We start from the raw sequence: 22,933 nt of genomic DNA, 5'->3' as shown, positions 1-22,933 counted from the left end.
GGCAGATACATTGCAATGATCAACCCCACCGATTATTAAGGTGCCCTAAATACTAGCCTTACACCCCCAGATATTAGATGGATACTATACCGACAGGTTTATACAGATATATATCACATATAATAACAAATGATTTTCTAGTAGTCTGTATGTTGGTTAAGTAATCATTGTGAGGGCAGAGTTTTCCTTTAATGCATTGATCGGTTAGATGGGCCTGAGCTAAGTGGCTCACCCCGGGCTGCTGGAAAGAAGTGCAAGTCAAACATCCCAGCCTCAATTAAGACGTGGAAAGGAAAGGAAAGATACATAAATAACCCCCCCCAGAGATGGAGCAGACGACACAATATAACAGGAGTAAGGGGAGGGATGAGTTGGTTCTGGGCTCAGCGCAATGCATGGCCACTGACCCGACATAACCCGGGGTAATGGGCTCCTATGCGCATGGATTCATCAGATAAATGCGATTTAGTGCGGCCGGGAGGAGGTAAGGGGGGTCTGGGGCAGATCAGATGTTGCAGAAAAGAATAAAGACCAATAAAATAAAGATGGAAATAAGTAACCTCCCAGCACTGAGCAGGGGATGCCCCCTGGGATATACAGCTAGCCAGCGGCTGTAGAACCTGCATTAGCCACATGTGTCCTTTCATCTATGTACCTGGTTGCTAGTCTGTGAAGCCAGCTTAGGGATTTATAAGGAGCAGGCCCGGACTGGCAATCTGTGGGTTCTAGCCAATGCTAGAGGGACTGCTGTATAATGCCACAGATCTGATCTGGTGGGGGGGGGGGGCTGTTTGGGTCTCAGCGCTTGAGTAAAAAAGGAAAAGCTGCAGCCATCATCTGCCGTGCATGCAGGGCTCTCTGCCTTCTTCTGAGTGGCAACCAACATTGGCTCTATGTTCCAGACAGGGTCGGATGGGGCCCCGGGAAAAAATCCGCCAGCCCAGACGCAATCCCTGCCGGCGCTCCCCCAGCCAGCCCAATTCCTCTCCCGACGCACCCAAGCTAAGAGTATGTGCGTTGGGAAGAAGGGGTTAAGGGGGCGGCGGGGGCCCCCAGGTGGGGTGCGGGGACCCTGGAACGGTAGTCCCAGTGTGTCCTGCACCCCCAGTCTGACCCTGGTTCCAGATCATTCACCAAGATCCCAGCATGAGAGTTCTGTGCCACTTCTGGGGTGTGTAAGTGCCAATTTATGGCTTTCTAACACAAATACGTGTGATTTCCCACACTGGGTTCATAATAAGGAAAGTACCACCCAGCCGTCCCTTTGTTTTCCTGCACCCCCATAATCCCTGAGCCTCCCCCCACTAAGCGATGAGCCAAGGGACAGATGAATGCAGAGCCGGAACATCTTTTATATTCAGCGTCTCACCTTCCAAAGCAATCATGGCTAATTAGGGGCCAGATTTGATGAAAAGTGAATGCTGGAGACTCCTGACCCCCTGACAGAGCGCACATTAGACTTTACGCAGACACAAGGCCAACATTATGGAAATGCCATAATTACTAAATGTGCTTACACAGCTCGCCGCTTTATGTCGCCCCGGGGGCCAATGACATTTATGGAGATATAAAAGATTTCTTAAGGGCAACTTGCGCTCTGATCTATTACTCCACGGATTTTTTTTTTCAGCCCTTACAGACCCGGAATGTTTCTCTGTGGCTCAGAGTCCCAGGTCTGGGCACCAGTGCTGCAGCGTGCAGTAAATGCGATATTGATCCTGACACCTCAGCTCCCAGTCTGACAGCCAAACAAGGTTTGCGAGTGGAATCGCATTCTCCCTTTATAGACAGCCCGGCTGAAATGAGGCAGGCAGTTAATAGAGCTTCGGGATATTCTGCGGCATATGGAATGAGACTGATGGCAGGAAGCTCAGCAGAGACACAGAGACCGATGCCATCTATGAATTAAACTAAATGCCAGTATGGGTATTACATCTCTGCCTCAACCTGCACCGCCTTGTATTCTTTGTGCATTGCAACAGGCCAATCAACTGAAAATAAACTGTCATCTTGCCCTAGCTGGCATTCAGGCTCCCAAGGGGAGTTAGCCCCACAGTTTGGGAACAACTGCCTTAATGGGATTAAGTCAGGGTCAGACTGGGGGGTGCAGGGCCCTCTGGGGTGCCACCACAGGGGCCCCACACCCTCTCAAGGGATCCCCCCTGTGGTCCCCACACCCCCTGGCCCCCACTGCATGTAGCAGGGATTAGTTCTGGGCCGGTGGGGCACACTGGATTTTTTTCCGGTGTCCCATCGGTCCAGTCATTAAGTTTTAGGGAAATATAGAACAGAGGAGGATATGGTGGTACAGGTATAGGACCTGTAATCCAGAATGCTCAGGACCTGGGGTTTTCTGGATAAGGGATCTTTCCATAATTTGGATCTCCATACCTTAGATCTACTAAAAAATAATTTAAACATCATTTAAACCCAATAGGATTGTTTTGCCTCCAATAAGGGGTAATTATATCTTAGTTGGGATCAATTACAGGTACTGTTTTATTATTACAGAGAAAAGGGAATCATTTAACCATTAAATAAACCCAATAGGGCTGTTCTGCCCCCAATAAGGGGTAATTATATCTTAGTTGGGATCAAGTACAGGTACTGTTTTATTATTACAGAGAAAAGGGAATCATTTAACCATTAAATAAACCCAATAGGGCTGTTCTGCCCCCAATAAGGGGTAATTATATCTTAGTTGGGATCAAGCACAGGTACTGTTTTATTATTACAGAGAAAAGGGAATCATTTAACCATGAAATAAACCCAATAGGGCTGTTCTGCCCCAATAAGGGGTAATTATATCTTAGTTGGGATCAAGTACAGGTACTGTTTTATTATTACAGAGAAAAGGGAATCATTTAACCATGAAATAAACCCAATAGGGCTGTTCTGCCCCAATAAGGGGTAATTATATCTTAGTTGGGATCAAGTACAGGTACTGTTTTATTATTACAGAGAAAAGGGAATCATTTAACCATTAAATAAACCCAATAGGGCTGTTCTGCCCCAATAAGGGGTAATTATATCTTAGTTGGGATCAAGTACAGGTACTGTTTTATTATTACAGAGAAAAGGGAATCATTTAACCATGAAATAAACCCAATAGGGCTGTTCTGCCCCAATAAGGGGTAATTATATGTTAGTTGGGATCAAGTACAGGTACTGTTTTATTATTACAGAGAAAAAGAAAATCATTTTTTAAAAATTAGAATTATTTGCTTATAATGGAGTCTATGGGGGATGGCCTTTCCGTAATTTGGAACTTTCTGGATAACGGGTTTTCAGATAAGGGATCCCATACCTGTACTAAACTGGCTGTAGCATACAATGCCAGTCAGCAGCAGGAAGGGCCAGTAAGGTCCTGTATTAGATTCATGGGATGGGGGGTCATTTTTAGCCTTATAAAACACTGGTAGGGCCCCATCTAAAATATGGAGTGCAGTTTTGGGCTCCAGTGCTCAAATGGGTTAATCGGTGCTGAGAGCCATTTTGCTTTTAGAGATAAGTTGGTATTCTGGTTCTCGAAGTTATAGTCAGATAGGCGGCTGAGCAAGTGACTCCCAGCAGCCTCAGCAAATGCCTGTGAGGATATTGGGAGAGTTGGGATCAACAGCAGCAGAACCACAGCTTTATGGAGTTTTTGTTTTCCCAAAAGATGTAATGATTGGATGGTGAGTGTCACATGGGGCATTGTGAACCCACGTCAAAAGGCAGAAATCACTGGTGTTCAAATCCCCTCCTCACCCACTCAAGTGAGCATTTTTAAGGGAGTGGAGTCAAACCCCTGTGATATTAGCCTTACAGATATGGCACGAGGATGGATCCGTACCTGTTGGCTGAGCGGAGAGGACTGCCGGCCTTTCTCATCCCGCTGAGGAAACAGGGATTTAAGCAGCTTGGGCATCTGGGGCACTAAGGATTTCACAGGGCTCAGGTATGAGGTTGCCATGTTTGCCAGACCTAATGGGAAAGAAAAGACCCTTAGCAACTCATCATGGAGACTAACATCCCCCAAAACTGGACTACTAGTAGTTTGTAAGTAACAACTCAATCTCCCCCACTCCCTACACTGCGCTGACCGCTCTGTGCCCACACTTACCCGATTCCTGCAGTTGGTACTGTGGCACCATTTTAGGGAGAGAGGAGTGACCTGAAACGACTGCCCTGCTGGGCACAGGGGAGGTTTGTGACACGTCCTGTTGGCTTTCCCAACGACCCTGCGGGGAAAAAATAAAAGACACGATCAATACATGTTCAGAATTCATATTACCGTATATACTCGAGTATAAGCCGATCCGAATATAAGCCAAGGTACCTAATTTTACCAAAGAAAACTGGAAAAATGTATTGACTCGAGTATAAGCCTAGGCTGATACCTGATCAGTGTTGCTAATAATGGGAAATGCTATACTTAGGTACTAATTATAGGTAATTATTGATTGACTGAAGTTAAACACATGATATGTGTTTAACTTCAATCAATTATGATTAACTATATTTAGGATCTATAGGAAATATATACTACAGTATTATATATATGTAATGTATGTAATATGTCACATGTAAAGTAATGGGAACAGTTATATACTGCCCCCGCCAACCCTATAGCGATTCCCGCAGCTCCCACCATCTCTATAGCCCACACGCACAGCACAGACAGTCTCTCAAAACGAAACAAGTCAGTCTTACACAGTGGCGAGCGCGTGAATATTCCACAAGACCTTCTACATTAGCCTGTTACCTGTTGGTGTGCTCCACATTGGCGCCTGGGGCGGAAGTGACATCACGCGCCCCTTCAGGTTGTCATGTCTTCCACACGGTCACATAGATATACTGTCTATCTATCTATAGGCATGCTGCGAGCGACATTAACAGGGACTGAAGGAACTTTAAATCGCCACTGTGTAAGACTGACTTGTTTTGTTTTGAGAGACTATCTGTGCTGTGCGTGTGGGCTATAGAGATGGTGGGGGCTGCGGGAATCGCTATAGGGTTGGCGGGGGCAGCAGGATTTGGTAGCATGGGGTCTGGGACTCGAGTATAAGCCGAGGGTACATTTTTCAGCACATTTTGTGTGCTGAAAAACTCGGCTTATACTCGAGTATATACGGTAAATAGGTAAATACGTCCATGTCGATAGGGGAAAGAAAGCACAGACAGACAGCCAAAAGGTGGCTTGCCCCCCCCCTTCATTTTTTATGTTTATTCAGTTATTTAACTTTTTGTCCAGCAGCTCTCTCTCTCTCTTTGTTATTTTAGTAGCTATCTGGTTGCTAGGGTCTTATTTACCCTAGCAACCAGCCAGTGGTTTAAACGGGAGATGGGAATATGAATAGGAGAAGGCCTGCGCAGAAAGATAAGTAATAAAAAGTAACAGTAATAATAGAATTGTAGCCTCACAGAGCAATAGTCAGCGACCCCCATTTGAAATAAAGAGGCAGAAACGAAAGGCAAATATGTAAAATACATATGTAAAACCCGGCTTCACCATTTTCATATAAATATACTTGTTTAGCAGTATGTGCCATTGGGTAATCCTAAATAGGAAACTGCCATTTTATGTACTAAGGGCCGCCCCCTGGGATCATAGGAGTCACAGTGCACACAAACAAGCCAAGGCACACATACATGCTAGGCACCATCAGCCAATGAATGGGCAGAGTTCTGCCTTTTGCTCCCACACTACTTCCTGTTACAGTTAGAGCTGCATCACTTCCTGTCAGCTGATCTCTGAGGGAGCACACAGCCCATCACTAAATGGCGGCTCAAGGGAAAGGATGTAAAAGGGCAATATTTACTGATATATATATTCCAGTTTGGGGAGATTCTTTAATAGGCCCCTTAACATACAGTAATATAAACTGTCTGTTGGTTACATTATATGGTAGAATGCTGGGGGGCACTTTATGGGTGGGTTACTAGCAAGCACTTTTCCCAGCCGCACCCTTTGCTAAGAGCAGGTTCGGAGCGGCGAGTTGTTTTTGAGACGTGAGTCGGGCAGCCATGTTTGCGCCGGCGGGATCACTGAAGGGCAGCGCCGCTCGCTGTCACACTATAATGTATGCTCTACATTCCATTTGCCAACGCACCCTCGGGAGCACAGATACACGTTCTTCTGATCTGAATGTTCTCTCAGAGACGGAGCCCGGCGGGGGGGACAGGGCCACGGAGAGAGGAGATGTGCTTACAATGTGAATTCTCTTATGAAGCGCTCTCTCGAAGGAAAGGGAGATGGAAAATGCTACAGTCTGAAGATGTTCAAAGGGAAAGGTCACCTTCAGGCACAGATATTTATTGTACCAGTAAATAATACCTATTTAAACTTAATACTATCAGTTACCACTACGTGTGTGTGCATTCGTGCTTCCAGGGACCACGTCAACATGTTGCTAGGCTCAGCACCGTGGCAACCACACAGCATGTTAAAGGGATTTTTATGGGGTACTTTTTACTTCTAAATGACACTGTTACACAGCAAATAATTCCCTCTGCCATTTAACCTTTTATTCTTGTACCAACAAATGTATTTGTAGCTGTAATATTGGTGTGTAGGCGCCATCTCAGTGCCTTGTGCCTGAGTCTGAGCTTTCAGCCAGCGCTACACATTAGAACTGCTTTCAGCTAACCTATTGTTTCTCCTACTCCCATGTAACTGGAGGAGTCCCAAGCCGGACTTGGATTTCTTACTATTGAGTGCTATTCTGATACCTACTGGGAGCTGCTATCTTGCTCCCTTCCCATTGTTCTGCTGATCGGCTGCTGGGGGTGAGGGGTGGGGGGGGGGGATATCACTCCAACTTGCAGCGCAGCAGTAAAGTGTGAGTGAAGTTTATCAGAGCACAGGTCACATGGCTGTGGCACCCTGGGAAATGAAGAATATGGCTAGCCCCATGGGAAAAACAGATTACAATGCAGGATTTTGCTGGAGAAGCTCTATTAACTGATGGGTTTTGAAAAGAACATGCTTCCCCATGTCAGTGTTACTTTAAATCAGCCTGAGAAATTATGTTGTATAATAAAATAATTTAGGACAAAGAAATAGCATACATATATTTATTGATTGTAGGGCTCCTGCATAACCCTATTCACCCAACCCACCCATGAATCTACATGGTGGATGCAAACCCCAGGGGCAGGGGCATATTTGATAGTACATGTGGTGTGGGTGATTTTATGGCATTTGAATTTGTGGCCCTTTAAAAAAAAGCTGCAGAGCTTGCAGGTTATTTAGGCTGTCCATGACTACAATGTATTCAGAACCCTTTAGGTATGAAAAGCTGATTTTGCATTGGGGTTAGAAAAGAAAGAAGAGACATTCTGGAAGAAGAGATGCAACAGAACAGATAAGGGGGATAATCAAGTCGCAGATACACTGCATATGGGTTTGCAGCCTGTACACTGCATTAGTCTGTCCTTGGTGCCACCTAGTGGCCAACACGGGCGCAACAGCCTTCATTCATAAATCAGCTGCACTTCTAATATAGCTTCAAGCTCAGCCTTATTATTTATTATTATTATTATTAACATTTATTTATAAAGCGCCAACATATCCCGCAGCGCTGTACAATAAGTGGGTTTCATACATTGGACATACAGAGTAACATATAAAGCAATCAATAATCGATATAGGAGGGGAAGAGAGCCCTGCCCAAAAGAGCTTACAATCTATAAGCCTTGCCCAGGAGTTTTCATTTCATAGCTAATAGACTATTTCATATGCCGATGGGCCAGATTATTGTGTATACTGATACAGGAGAGATCTTGGCTGTTCTAGAGACATATAAAGCTGTAAGAGGCCACTTCAGGCCCATGGGACAACCACTATAACAACCACTATAGATTATAGGACAGATATTATAACTACCATAAAGCATTACTGTTGCCTTATTGCCCTGCTGTCTCTATCTTGCCCTGCTATACAGGTGATCTACATTCTGTCTAAAAACTGCTGCCTTTTTACTATGTGCGGGCAGGGCTGCTTTAATGTACGAACAGGCAAAATTTCATTGGTTGGCTCCCACTGCCCCAAGAAATTTAGAATAGAATAACCCTCAAGCATATGAAGTTCAATATAGTAAGGCAGGCAGCAAAGCAATGGCCTGTGCTTACTAAGCAGACATAATGCTTGTGTGCCACACTGGCCCAGCAGCCCTGGGAACAGATAAATAACAAAATGGAGATGCTTAGGGCCCTGTGTGTGGGGCCCTAGGCACCGGCAGCTCTGACTCTATGGACAGACCTTTGAATTTTCGGAGAAATGGAAAAGCAAAACAGAATGTAGCAGTGAAGTGGAAACAGGACTAATGGTACTTGCACTAAATACTGACCTTGTTACTAGCCAAGCTCTGCTGCCCACCCAGATCCTGTCGGCTTCCAGACAGCTAGAGAGAGAGAGACAGAGAGAGAGACAGAGAGAGAGACAGAGAGAAGATAATCAATCGTTGGTTATAAACACAGTACAGACAATACAGATGGATGATAGTCTATGTGAAATTGCTTTAAATGAAATGCATGTAAGTAGGGCACGTATGCCAGTAGTGAGTATGTATCATACAGAACCCCCCGGGCACCTACACAAGCACAGTAACAAGGCATTAAGGGGACTTACCCGGTGAACGTTTGGGGAGCTGAGGCTCTTTCTGTGCAGTTTCCCTTTCCCAGTTAATTGCTCTTTTACAGCCACTTCCTATAAAGAAAAAAAGACATTTGCATCAATAGATGGAGATCACTGGCATCGTACAGCTCTGTCTGCAATACACACAATATTGTAAGGCCAGTCTAACCCAGCGCAACACTGCTGCCTGTGGGGCTGCCATACTGCGGCAAATTAACCTAATACCAACAAAACTGGTACCAGTACAGAAAGGGTCAATCTCAAGAGATAATGTGCCTTTGATTCTGTATACAATGACCAGTCACTGGCACTGATTTGCCCTGTGGCTGCAGACACTCAGGCTTGTGCCAGGTATGGATCAGTAGCTTGGCCACTTAATAACATTTCAGGGAAGCGTCAGTTCAATTCCAGCCTCAGTCATTTCTTTTCTTGCTTCACCATCCCAGCTGCACATTCTACCCAGATGGGATTTACTGTACCTGGAAATTTCTGTCTACAATAACAAATCCCCCCCAACTGGCCTTCAGGCTGGGCCCCCTTAGCCCATAACAAGGTTACAGATATATAGAAACATTGGGGTAACAGTCACCCTGCTATAGTTCCAGGGGTACCCAGGGCACAAATAAGCACTCACCCCAAATCCCCCCCTAACTGGCCTTCTGGCTGGGCCCCCTTAGCCCATAACAAGGTTACAGATATATAGAAACATTGGGGTAACAGTCACCCCGCTATAGTTCCAGGGGTACCCAGGGCACAAATAAGCACTCACCCCAAATCCCCCCCTAACTGGCCTTCAGGCTGGGCCCCCTTAGCCCATAACAAGGTTACAGATATATAGAAACATTGGGGTAACAGTCACCCTGCTATAGTTCCAGGGGTACCCAGGGTACAAATAAGCACTCACCCCAAATCCCCCCCCTAACTGGCCTTCAGGCTGGGCCCCCTTAGCCCATAACAAGGTTACAGATATATAGAAACATTGGGGTAACAGTCACCCCGCTATAGTTCCAGGGGTACCCAGGGCACAAATAAGCACTCACCCCAAATCCCCCCCTAACTGGCCTCCAGGCTGGGCCCCCTTAGCCTATAACAAGGTTACAGATATATAGAAACATTGGGGTAACAGTCACCCTGCTATAGTTCCAGGGGTACCCAGGGCACAAATAAGCACCCCAAAGCCCCCCTAACTGGCCTTCAGGCTGGGCCCCCTTAGCCCATAACAAGGTTACAGATATATAGAAACATTGGGGTAACAGTCAACCCGCTATAGTTCCAGGGGTACCCAGGGCACAAATAAGCACTCACCCCAAATCCCCCCCTAACTGGCCTTCAGGCTGGGCCCCCTTAGCCCATAACAAGGTTACAGATATATAGAAACATTGGGGTAACAGTCACCCCGCTATAGTTCCAGGGGTACCCAGGGCACAAATAAGCACTCACCCCAAATCCCCCCCTAACTGGCCTCCAGGCTGGGCCCCCTTAGCCTATAACAAGGTTACAGATATATAGAAACATTGGGGTAACAGTCACCCTGCTATAGTTCCAGGGGTACCCAGGGCACAAATAAGCACCCCAAATCCCCCCCTAACTGGCCTTCAGGCTGGGCCCCCTTAGCCCATAACAAGGTTACAGATATATAGAAACATTGGGGTAACAGTCAACCCGCTATAGTTCCAGGGGTACCCAGGGCACAAATAAGCACTCACCCCAAATCCCCCCCTAACTGGCCTTCAGGCTGGGCCCCCTTAGCCCATAACAAGGTTACAGATATATAGAAACATTGGGGTAACAGTCACCCCGCTATAGTTCCAGGGGTACCCAGGGCACAAATAAGCACTCACCCCAAATCCCCCCCTAACTGGCCCCAAGGCCCACCCCAAATCTCCCCCTAACATATATGGTATCCATTTAAAATAGAAGGGAACATTACCTACTATATATGTATATATATATATATAATGGAACTGAGCCAGGCTGGAGTGAACATTATATGTCTGGCCATTTGTTTGCATTCAATTTCAGAGAATGCCAATAGTTCCTGCTTGGATCTACTCGTTATTCCTCTATTGAGCTCCCAATCAATGGCCAAGCTGCTCAGAGTCCCCAGCGCTTATTGATTTAATAATGATTCACGTGAGAGGCGGGCTGGGCTAATTTAAGATGCCAATGCTCCTTGTTAGAGACCAGTATAACCAGTAAGTATAAAGCTGACAGCAATATGAATAGAAAGGTTGGTGGATGGGAAGGGAATAGAGAAATGTAGGAGGAGAATCTTCAGTAGTTCATTAGATGAATGTAAGAGTCGCTGAGTAGAAATAGCAGCACATAGCTCGTTAGTATGATCGTACTCTCATCGTTAGTATGATTGTTCTCTTAAACACTGAAGGTTAAAGATATTACACATATTTGCCCATAGGGACAGGGAAAGCAAGGGATAAGTAATAACTGTGATTCTCCCCAACCCCAAGGACAAGATGGATCCCTTGATGCCAACTATCATTATAGAAGCCGCCACAGACCCACTAAGGTTGGCTCATTTAAAATGAGAGTCACGCATTTCGGGCGGATCTACAAAACCACATTCTATGGGGGACATCATAGGGTGGAACCAATGAACAACAGCCCTTATGTTAGCCATGTTAATTCTTAGGCTTTAGTTTTCCTTGTAGAGTCGGACCCTCATCCACAACTTAGCATGCAAAGCTTCGGTATACGTTACCTTCATGCTACCGAAACATTAACAAAGAGGCTTTCTGTCCTTGTGGCTTTGTCATATTTGAGGTACAGTTTACTAGTATTAGAAAAACAAGCCAAACCATACGAAAAAGCTCAAGCACTTACACTAACCCTTTGCAAAAATACCTACACAAAGAGTATTTAAGGTCTACACAAGGAGTATTTGAGGTCTACACAAGGAGCACTTAAGGCGTACACAAGGAGTATTTGAGGTCTACACAAGGAGCATTTAAGGCCTACACAAGGAGTATTTGAGGTCTACACAAGGAGTATTTGAGGCCAACACAAGGAGTATTTGAGGCCAACACAAGGAGTATTTGAGGTCTACACAAGGAGCATTTAAGGCCTGCACAAGGAGTATTTGAGGTCTACACAAGGAGCATTTAAGGCCTACACAAGGAGTATTTGAGGCCTACACAAGGAGCATTCGAGGCCTACACAAGGAGCATTCGAGGCCTACACAAGCAGCATTCGAGGCCTACACAAGGAGTATTTGAGGCCTACACAAGGAGCATTTGAGCCCTACACAATGAGTATTTGAGGCCTACACAAGAAGCATTTGAGGCCTACACAAGGAGCATTTGAGGTCTACACAATGAGTATTTGAGGCCTACACAAGAAGCATTTGAGGCCTACACAAGGAATATTTGAGGTCTACACAATGAGTATTTGAGGCCTACACAAGGAATATTTGAGGTCTACACAATGAGTATTTGAGGCCTACACAAGGAATATTTGAGGTCTACACAATGAGTATTTGAGGCCTACACAATGAGTATTTGAGGCCTACACAAGAAGCATTTGAGGCCTACACAAGGAGCATTTGAGGTCTACACAAGGAGAATTTGAGGTCTACACAAGGAGTATTTGATGCCTACACAGGGAGTATTTGAGGCTTACACAAGGAGTATTTGATGCCTACACAGGGAGTATTTGAGGCTTACACAGGGAGTATTTGAGGCTTACACAGGGAGTATTTGAGGCCTACACAGGGAGCATTTGAGCCCTACACAAGGAGTATTTGAGGCCTACACAAGGAGTATTTGAGGCCTACACAAGGAGTATTTGAGGCCTACACAAGGAGTATTTGAGGCCTACACAAGGAGTATTTGAGGCCTACACAAGGAGTATTTGAGGCCTACACAAGGAGTATTTGAGGCCTACACAAGGAGTATTTGAGGCCTACACAAGCATATGTTACTCTGCCACCTTTACAGCTCTTCCTCAGGCTGCCCTAAAACTACATCCCACAACAAATTCATATTGTTCAATGGCTGAATGTGCACAGGAACATTTTATTTACAAAAACGTCAGTTTGCATATACAGATATCAAAAAAGAACAGTTTCAGTACGTTTCCTTGACTCACTCGCCTAAAGTAAGTTCAAAAAAGTTAAATAGAAAATTCCTTCATGGTGTCAACTGAGTTGACCAGGAGTCGACTGTCAGTATTATAGAATTCTGTCTGAATTCTGCACGGTGGGCTTGGAAGGGTCTACAATGAGTGTCTTGATGGCAACACAAAGATCTACCTCTCTAGTACAAGGAGTCCAGCAGTAGTTAGCTGGGCTGAGGAGGAACGTATGATTAGATAGCCTTTATCTTTCATTTAATACTTGGACAAAAACAGGTCGAGTCTCTCAGCCCAAAAGGCAGGGTAGTCGTCTGTATCTTGTATTGGGCTGGACTCTCTGGGCCTCCCATCAGCGGCAGCATGCATTCTATGGTGAATCATAACTGGCGGAGCAGATGCTCTCCGGCACCTTTCCCAGTGAGGGGGGTTGCACTCTGACTGCCGCCTTGCACTGAGCTTTTCCTTAGAGTCTCTACTCAGTTCCGACAACCTGTTCTTGCTTTCATCCAACCTACATGGATTTCGGTGGCCTCTTCCAATAGGACAGAATGCCTGCAGGAGAAGTGGGGGTGAAGGAAGTTAACTTCTCGCACCCTGCTTTTTTTTTGGGGGGGGGAGCAAAAGGGGGTGACAATGATAAAGGGGAAATAGTGTCCAAAATGTCGTATTTCAATGGAAAGCTGGGAAAATGTTATTGCCAATTATTAAAGGGGTGGCTCACCTTTATGTTAACTTTTAGTTGCCAGTTCAACTGGTCTTTGTTATTTATTTTTTATATTTTTTTTAATTATTTGCCTTCTTCTTCTAACTCTTTGCAGCTTCAAATGGGGGTCACTGACCCCAGCCACCAAAAACTACTGTTATTGTTACTTTTTATTACTTATTTTTCTGTTCCAGCCCTTTCCTATTCATATACCAGATTGTCAGTCAAATCACTCCCTGGTTGCTAAGGTAATTTGGACCCTAGCAACCAGATAGCTTCTGAAACTCCAAACTGCAGAGCTGCTGAACAAAAATAGGAATACTTAAAAAACTACAAATAATAAAAAATGGAGACAAATTGCAAATTGTCTCTCTACTCTCTACATCATACTGAAAGTTAACTGAAAGGTGGACAACCCCTTTAACACTCACGCTCAATTCCTAAAAAGTAGGCCATGTATTCTGGAACCAGTTCTCTTGCTTCCATGTTTTTCCAACACACAACTAGACTTTAGGCTTCAATACCATGACTTGTGTGATAAATGAAAGAAGGATAAATGATCTGATATGGCATCAACCTTCACCGAATGAGAGGGAGAGTAAAGTCTTAGTTCAGGGATCCCCAATCTTTTTTACTCAAAAAGTGTTGGGGAGCCACACAAACATGAAAAAAAGCTCTTTCGGGTGTCAAATAAGGGCTGTGATTGGCTATTGGCTATGTGGCCTGCTGGCCTGCTTGGAGTAAAACTGTATCTCTGAGCTTCCAAAATGTGTCTCCAAGCCCGAAATGTAGAAATAAGCACCTACTTTGGGGCCACTGGGAGCAACATCCAAGGGGTTGGGGAGCAACATGTTACCCCTGAGCCACTGGTTGGGGATCACTGCCTTAGATAATTGCATTGTGGTCTCCATCCATAGTGAAAACCTCTGCTCTTCCAAATGTGCAGTGCACGGTTATATAACTAAGAAAGAAGGGGAACTTATCTAAAATGTGGTTGCAGTAAGTACTTGTAATATGTAAACTGAGCGTTTGGGAAAGCTCAGAAGAGCTACAGTATGTACTGACTCCTGTCCACCAGGGAAGAAAACACGTTTTTTGACGCATGAACTTTGAAGTACCTTTCCATTAGTTACCCCCTCCTTCCAACCAACCTACACACGCACAAGTGGGTTATGCACACTAACAATGAGTGAGGGTAACATATATCATAGTAACAGTAATGAAGTTGATAAAGACCTGCCTAACAACTGGTATTTGTATTTACCACCTGGCCTCACAACCTGCCCTGGTGTTAATAAAGAATAAAGACAAAGTGCATAACTTCATACCCAAGCTCAATCCCTTAGATATCAGACACAGCAGCACAGACGTATTTATAGCCGTAAGCACTAGGAGGGCAAACAAACCTGAAAACAGGTAGAAGGTATGTTAAGGTGGCCATACATGCTAAGATCCGCTCGCTTGGCGATCTTCTCCCAATATCCCCACCTACAGGTGGGTGATATAGGTCTAATTCGGTCATTTGCCCTGGGCCCAAATGACTGAATTAGAACGACGGGTGTAGGTGTCCGTTGGTTCGGGGACTGCATCAACGAGCCGATGCGGTCCCCAATCCTACTAATTTTTAAACCAGCCCAATTTCAGGCCAGATATCAGTCGGGCAGGCCCGTCGTTAGCGCCCATACACGGGCCGATTAGCTGCGAATCCTATATCGGCAGCTAGAATCGGCCCGTGTATGGCAGCCTTTACCCTGGGGGCTGTACAGAGTCATTTTAGTGATTTTATGAAACAAACAGTGACCATGACACTGGGAAGGAAAATAAGAGGAAAAAAAGGGCAAGTGTTCATAATGACTGAGATTGAAAAACAAAAAGATACAAATGTATAAATGTACAGTTGCACTAGAGAAGACACAGATAACATATCGTTGACACTTATAAGAATAAAAAGAATATAAAATATAAATAAGAAGTTCCTTGGATGTACCCATATGTATATGTAGCTATCCAAGCCATTCAAACTTGTCGTCACATAAACACGGAAGTTAAATTAGGATTCGATTCAGTTCTGTTTTTTGCTGAATCTTTCACAAAGGGTTCAGGGTTTGGCCGAATCCCAAAATAGTGGATTCAGTGCATCCCTAAAATGGACGGATTATTTCCATTAGCCATTACACACACATTTCCGTTGGACTACATATACAGGTATGGGACCCGTTATTCAGAATTGTCGGGACCTGGGGTTTTCCAGATAAGGGGTCTTGAATAAAATTATTTAAACAGTAATTAAATCCAACAGGATAGTTGGCTCCAGTAAGGATTAATTATATCTTAGTTGGGATCAAGTACAGGTACTGTTTTATTATTACAGAGAAAAGGGAATCATTTAACCATGAAATAAACCCAATAGGGCTGTTCTGCCCCCAATAAGGGGTAATTATATCTTAGTTGGGATCAAGTACAGGTACTGTTTTATTATTACAGAGAAAAGGGAATCATTTAACCATGAAATAAACCCAATAGGGCTGTTCTGCCCCCAATAAGGGGTAATTATATCTTAGTTGGGATCAAGTACAGGTACTGTTTTATTATTACAGAGAAAAGGGAATCATTTAACCATTAAATAAACCCAATAGGGCTGTTCTGCCCCAATAAGGGGTAATTATATCTTAGTTGGGATCAAGTACAGGTACTGTTTTATTATTACAGAGAAAAGGGAATCATTTAACCATTAAATAAACCCAATAGGGCTGTTCTGCCCCCAATAAGAGGTAATTATATCTTAGTTGGGATCAAGTACAGGTACTGTTTTATTATTACAGAGAAAAGGGAATCATTTAACCATGAAATAAACCCAATAGGGCTGTTCTGCCCCAATAAGGGGTAATTATATCTTAGTTGGGATCAAGTACAGGTACTGTTTTATTATTACAGAGAAAAGGGAATCATTTAACCATGAAATAAACCCAATAGGGCTGTTCTGCCCCAATAAGGGGTAATTATATCTTAGTTGGGATCAAGTACAGGTACTGTTTTATTATTACAGAGAAAAGGGAATCATTTAACCATTAAATAAACCCAATAGGGCTGTTCTGCCCCCAATAAGGGGTAATTATATCTTAGTTGGGATCAAGTACAGGTACTGTTTTATTATTACAGAGAAAAGGGAATCATTTAACCATTAAATAAACCCTCTAGGGCTGTTCTGCCCCCAATAAGGGGTAATTATATCTTAGTTGGGATCAAGTACAGGTACTGTTTTATTATTACAGAGAAAAGGGAATCATTTAACCATTAAATAAACCCAATAGGGCTGTTCTGCCCCCAATAAGGGGTAATTATATCTTAGTTGGGATCAAGTACAGGTACTGTTTTATTATTACAGAGAAAAGGGAATCATTTAACCATTAAATAAACCCAATAGGGCTGTTCTGCCCCCAATAAGGGGTAATTATATCTTAGTTGGGATCAAGTACAGGAACTGTTTTATTATTACAGAGAAAAGGGAATCATTTAACCATTAAATAAACCCAATAGGGCTGTTCTGCCCCCAATAAGGGGTAATTATATCTTAGTTGGGATCAAGTACAGATACTGTTTTATTATTACAGAGAAAAGGAAATCATTTAACCATGAAATAAACCCAATAGGGCTGTTCTGCCCCCAATAAGGGGTAATTATATCTTAGTTGGGATCAAGTACAGGTACTGTTTTATTATTAGCGAGAAAAATTAAATCATTTTTAAAAATGTGAATTATTTGATTACAATGGAGTCTATGGGAGATGGCCTTTCCGTAATTCGGAACTCTGGATAATGGGTTTCCGGATAAGGGGTCCGATACCTGTACTGTATTCTTCATTCCTCCTATCCTGCAAATCTCAAATTGATGACTTAAAGAGACACTGACACGTTCCTATGAAAATCCATAGGAACGCATCAGTATTACTAAAGAGTTGCAGAGTAAAAATCTAACTAGCCAAAAGTCCCCCAAAGGCACCCCCAGCTGAGTGGCACTTACTCACACAGCAAAAGAATCCTCTGAAGTTGTGTCCATAACACTGGGCTGAAGGTGGAGCAATCCTTCCATAGGCTGGAGTACTGTTTCTATTTGTAACTAGCCTATAGAAGGATCATGCCCCGCCCACAACCAATTGCCTCACCCCGCAACGGGCCACAGGGACATTTAGGGGGCCATAGTCATCCCAGGCTTTCCCTGTAGCCCCACCACCATGTCTCTGACTGCTCTAGGAATGGGTAAAGACTTTCGTTGCCACCGTAGATTGTGTAAAACTGCTTGCCCAGACAGCAAGCCCCTTATTTATAATAAATGTGCCGCTCAGGGCGTTTTACCCTTTAAACATTGCCATGAGGAATGATATTAGTGGAGAAAAAAAAGACAGACCTGGCGAAGACGGTCCAATGTGAGGATGTTCTCCACGGCAAGCACGCTGCGCAGGTACTTCTCAATATACGCCTCCGAATCCGCAGATCCCGTATCTTCAACGTTTGCTGCCATTCTGGCAAGGGCCTCCCGATCTTCTGCCCCTTGAGAGTCCTATGTACAAAATAATACAGTTTGTTACACTGCACCCACATTCTCACTGGTATAAACAAGGGAAGGGAGCACCCACATGAACCTGTCGGCACTGGATTGGATTTGAAGAACAATAAGAGTTTACTTCTAGCATGATGTCTAGAGAGTGATATTCTGAGATCATTTGCAATTGGTCTTCATTTTTTATTATTTGTGGTTTTTTAATTATGTTACTTTTTGTTCAGTTTGGAATTTTAGCTGTTATCTGGTTGCTAGGGTCCAAGTTACCCAACCAGGGACTTGCTAAGGTAGAGTTGCAGTGAGAGACTGGAATATGAATAGGAGAGGGTCTGAATAGAAAGATCAGAACAGAAAAATAAGTAATAAAAAGTAACAATAACAATAAAACTGGAGCCTCACAGAGCAATAGCTTTTTGGTTGCCGGGGTCAGTGACCCCCATTTGAAAGTTAGAAAGAGTCAGAAAAAGGCAAATCATTCTAAAACTACAGAAAATAATGAAAAGTTACTTATAATTGGCCATTCTATAAAATACTAAAAGTTAAGGTGAACCACCCCTTAAAGTGGCTTCTTTGGCCCCTCACGACCTATTAAAGAATCTCCCCAAACTGGAATATATATATCAGTAAATATTGCCCTTTTACATCCTTTCCCTTGAGCCGCCATTTAGTGATGGGCTGTGTGCTCCCTCAGAGATCAGCTGACAGGAAGTGATGCAGCTCTAACTGTAACAGGAAGTAGTGTGGGAGCAAAAGGCAGAACTCTGCCCATTCATTGGCTGATGGGGCCTAGCATGTATGTGTGCCTTGGCTTGTTTGTGTGCACTGTGAATCCTATGATCCCAGGGGGCGGCCCTTAGTACTTAAAATGGCAGTTTCCTATTTCGGATTACCCAATGGCACATACTGCTAAACAAGTATATTTATATGAAAATGGTTTATTTAGATGAATCAGGATTTTACATATAAGTTGGTTTATGCAATAAATTTTTATAGTTTTTTTTTTATAGTTTTTATAGTTTTCCTTCACAAAAGAAGTAGAACCCCCTAGGTACAAAAGCACCCCCCCCCCCCCCACTTCTCCCTTCCTGCTTAGTCTATTACATAGAAAAGTTCCCCTATCTGAAAACCTGAGCTATAGATGCAGCACAATGGGGTTCCCAGGCGCCATTTTCTGTCCATTACAATTCTCTCTGGGTCTCTTTGGCGATACGGAGCCTGCAGGAGTATGTACAGCTGAATCTGATTTCTGACTGGCCCCAACTGTGCATGATCCAGCAGGGTCTGTTTTGCCACAGAGACCCAGAGAGAATCATAATGGACAGAAAATGGCGCCTGGGAACTCCACTGTGCTGCATTTTTAGCTCAGGTTTTCAAATAGGGACTATGTGGTAATAGACTATGTGGGGAGGGAGAGGTGAGGGAGGTTGTTGTACCTGGGGGGGTTTAGTGGTCAGTGCCTAATATTTGGCAGCCCCAGTGATTTTTGCTTTCCTTATCTTTTCACACAAGTAATTTTGGTTTTAAAACTCCCTGCAGCCACACCGCGAGCGCCTCTTACCCCACCATTCCCATAACGCACCTCTGGAATATTAGAGACAACTTCCACGGTGACACCACAGCTGGAAATACTACTTCGATGAGACATTCGCCTTAGAAAACTCTGAGCAAACCCCTTAAAAAAGAAAAAGAAAAATGAACATAAACCATTTGTTTGGCCTTTATTTTGCCTTCCTGCCAGGCCCATTTAGAGGTACAACTCTCCATTTTGGGAACCACTGATATAAACACATTAAACACACAAACAGAGGGGCTGTTTACTCATATATGGTAAAGCTTTCTGCAGAATAAATATAGAGTTCTAGCTTGCACTATTGTGGCTAATCTATTGGCAGTAAAATGTCAAAATGCCCTTCTCATTTAAATGACAGTTTGCTAGTTTCCACTAATACTTTAAGGGTGCACTTTCACTTTCTATGTTCTATATGAATGGTCAGTAAAACCTGCCAACGTTGACTATTCTAGGGTGACCAGATCACTTGAAAACTCAGGGACACGTCTAGAAAATCCAGCTATAAAGGCTGTACTGATTGCAATTAAATATAATAAATAATAAATAATAAACCTTATTCACATGAATATTTCTATATTTTGGTATAAGTGGGAGCCACCAGATGTACCTCATAGAGCTAAACTACATGGGAGATTTTGTGCGTCAGAAAATGTCATGCAACAGCACAGGATTTTGTAGGATGCTGCAAAATCTGATCCCCACAGCTGTAAAGCAAGTCGGATCAGATAAAGTGGGATGGTGTCTTCTGTTTGTGTGTCTACATCTGACAATCAATGTTTTTTATTAAAAAAGACAAAAAAAATTAGTCTTTCAGACACCGTCAGATTTTATCTTGCCAGATGCAGACGCAGCATTCCCTTCCCACAGGCATGTTGTGTTGGATGGCAAAGTGCCCATTAAGTTTAAACACTAGGTTTCTCTATCAGTCCTATTATTTTTTTAACCCACAAACAACATCAGACTTGTAGGATGCCTTCTGTTATTCCAACACCATCCTACAAAATTTCCCACATAGTTTAGCTCTTAGGGTGAAGACATTTTTTTTTAATTAGGTTTTCTTAGAGTGAAGACACACTGAGCTACTCAGTAGCAGCTACTTGTCACTGCTACCAAACTCTGCCAAAAATACCCTGCCATAGACAATACTGAAAATTGCCTCTACTAAAACGTAGATACAATTATGAGTAAATGATCAGCATTGTCTGTTTCTGTAGCCGTGACAAGTAGCTGCTACTAGTAGCTTCATGTGTCTTCACTCTAAGGGCTCTGGCACATGGGGAGATTAGTCGCCCGCGACAAATCTCCCTTGTCACGTGCGACTAATCTCCCCGAACTATCATCCCACCGGCGAACATGTAAGTCGCCGGTGGGATGGTACACGCTGCGCAGGCGATTTTGGCAAATCACCGAAGTTGCCTCGCGAGGCATTTTCGGCGATTTGCCGAAATCGCGCCGCCGCGTGTACATGTAAGTCGCCGGTGGGATGGCAACTGATGGCAACTCAGGGAGATTAGTCGCCCGCGAACAGGGAGTTTTGTTGCGGGCGACTAATCTCCCCGTGTGCCAGAGCCTTGCCCTCCCCCGTGTGCCAGAAAACCTTGCTAAAAAAAAATGACATAGACTTGGCCGGCACTAAAACAATGATTCTAGTAGCTAATTGATATGAATGCCAACTTGCCCGATAGGGAAGCAGTATCTTCTGTAGCTTAAAACTGGTGAGCCCTTCAATAAGAGAAAATCCCAGAATTCCAAGTCAGAACTGATAAGTATAATCAGTATAATCTATCTCTTATAAAGTTACTTTATATAGCAGACACTACCCTATGCTTAGTCTAACAAAGGCATTATTGGACAAAAAGCCAACACCCATCTTTTCAGCTATAAACCCACCTCGCTGTTCAGCAGATTCGCTTACCTGTCGGCTATACACATTGACACAAATACGCTTGCGCAGAACAATCTGCATTTCTGCTGGGTGGCTGAGCTGCACAGTTGCCCTGACAATCAGGAACACCCGGTCCTCAGGGGCAGAACCTTTACTGAGCTGGGGGCAGTTATGGACGGTACAGTCCCAGGAGGCTTCTGCCTTGACCTGAACAAACAGAAACATCAAATTATTATGATTATACTTAATTTATATAGTGCTAACATGTTCTGCAGTGGATTACATATTCCCATAAGTGTCTCTCCCAGTGGAGCTTACAATCTAAGGTCCCTATCACATCAAATCACTAGGGGCAATTTTATCAGAAGCCAATGAACCTGTCTGTATGTTTTTGGAATGTAGGAGGAAACCAGGAGAATATCCAAACTCCTAGCAGAGAACCCCAATGCTGAAAGTTACAAGATAAACTGAAATCTTGCTGCTACATTATTTGACTCTAATGGGTTAAAAAAAAGTAAAGTGATAAAACTGCACAATATGAATATACTTCTTAAATTCAAAATTGTTATAATACAGGTATGGGACCTGTTATGCAGAATGCTTGGGACCTGGGGGTTTCCAGATAAGGGATCTTTCCGTAACTGGAATCACCATAATTTAGGTCTATTAAAAATAAATTAAACATTGAATAAACCCAACACCAATATGGATTCATGCAGCTGAGTTACCATCAAGTGCAAGCTACTGTCTTTTTATTACTTATTTGAAAATGTGAATTATTAAATTAAAACAGAGTCCATGGAAGATGTCCCTCCCCTAAGTCAGAGCTTTCTGGATAATGGGTTTCTGGATAACAGATCCCATACCTGTATTTCCAATTTTCAAGCAGGAACACACTTGGCCGGCACTAACCTCACTCTCATGGTGCTTTACAATCTGCAGGTCGAAGAACTCGCCCTCATCTTCTGACGTGAGAGTGGAGTCCCACCCTGCAGGTTCCAACCCATCCAGGTCATCTTGAGAGCTGAAGTCATCCACTGCAAAATGCAACTCTTGTTACTGGCTTCCCACAGCAATACATCAGCAGAACATTTTTAGCAACAGGCAGATCAGCAGATCAGCAGATAGAAGCTCCTGATAGGGGATAAGTTATACAGGTACCTGCTGGGAATTTTAGTAAAGAACAACAGGCTCTACGCACCATTAAGATCTAAGAAAATGACCGGAATGTGGGTCTCCATTCCCGAGACGGGGGTCCTACAGCAGAATAAGAAATAGAAATATATTAGGCATGGTTAGTACACATCCCAAAGCAGTCTGATCTAATACAGAATATTCCACTGCATTTCCCACCCGAAAGGCCTTTTTATCAAGTTGCTCTGGGGTATTATTTGCCAAATACAGTTGGCCATACATGCCTATATCTAGACAGGTACCATATGGGTAATTATGCCAGGTCAGGGGTCTGTTTGGACAAACCATCCCATGACTGCAGATAATCTTTCCTGC

The 22,933-nt window shown here is 43.7% G+C and overlaps 1 protein-coding gene across 2 annotated transcripts in view; it reads right to left on the bottom strand.

The window, feature by feature from the left end:
• Positions 1-22,933, bottom strand: part of kif13b (kinesin family member 13B) — a 126,915-nt gene that overhangs the window by 10,942 nt on the left and 93,040 nt on the right. The window contains exons 29-37 of one of the 2 annotated variants that reach the window (XM_031903082.1): positions 22,626-22,681; positions 22,337-22,461; positions 21,455-21,631; positions 19,549-19,641; positions 17,817-17,969; positions 8,615-8,692; positions 8,334-8,387; positions 4,106-4,223; positions 3,836-3,966 (exon numbers count right to left, since the gene is read on the bottom strand). In XM_031903082.1, the coding sequence (XP_031758942.1) occupies positions 3,836-3,966; positions 4,106-4,223; positions 8,334-8,387; positions 8,615-8,692; positions 17,817-17,969; positions 19,549-19,641; positions 21,455-21,631; positions 22,337-22,461; positions 22,626-22,681 (985 nt within the window). Of the gene's footprint in view, positions 1-3,835; positions 3,967-4,105; positions 4,224-8,333; positions 8,388-8,614; positions 8,693-12,631; positions 13,262-17,816; positions 17,970-19,548; positions 19,642-21,454; positions 21,632-22,336; positions 22,462-22,625; positions 22,682-22,933 lie in introns of those variants that run through there. The other variant, XM_031903083.1, reaches the window with a different exon arrangement.

The sequence above is a fragment of the Xenopus tropicalis genome, chromosome 5 (genome assembly GCF_000004195.4).
Source record: "Xenopus tropicalis strain Nigerian chromosome 5, UCB_Xtro_10.0, whole genome shotgun sequence".
Taxonomy (NCBI): Eukaryota; Metazoa; Chordata; class Amphibia; order Anura; family Pipidae; genus Xenopus; species Xenopus tropicalis.
This window is presented reverse-complemented; position numbering and strand designations above follow the sequence as displayed.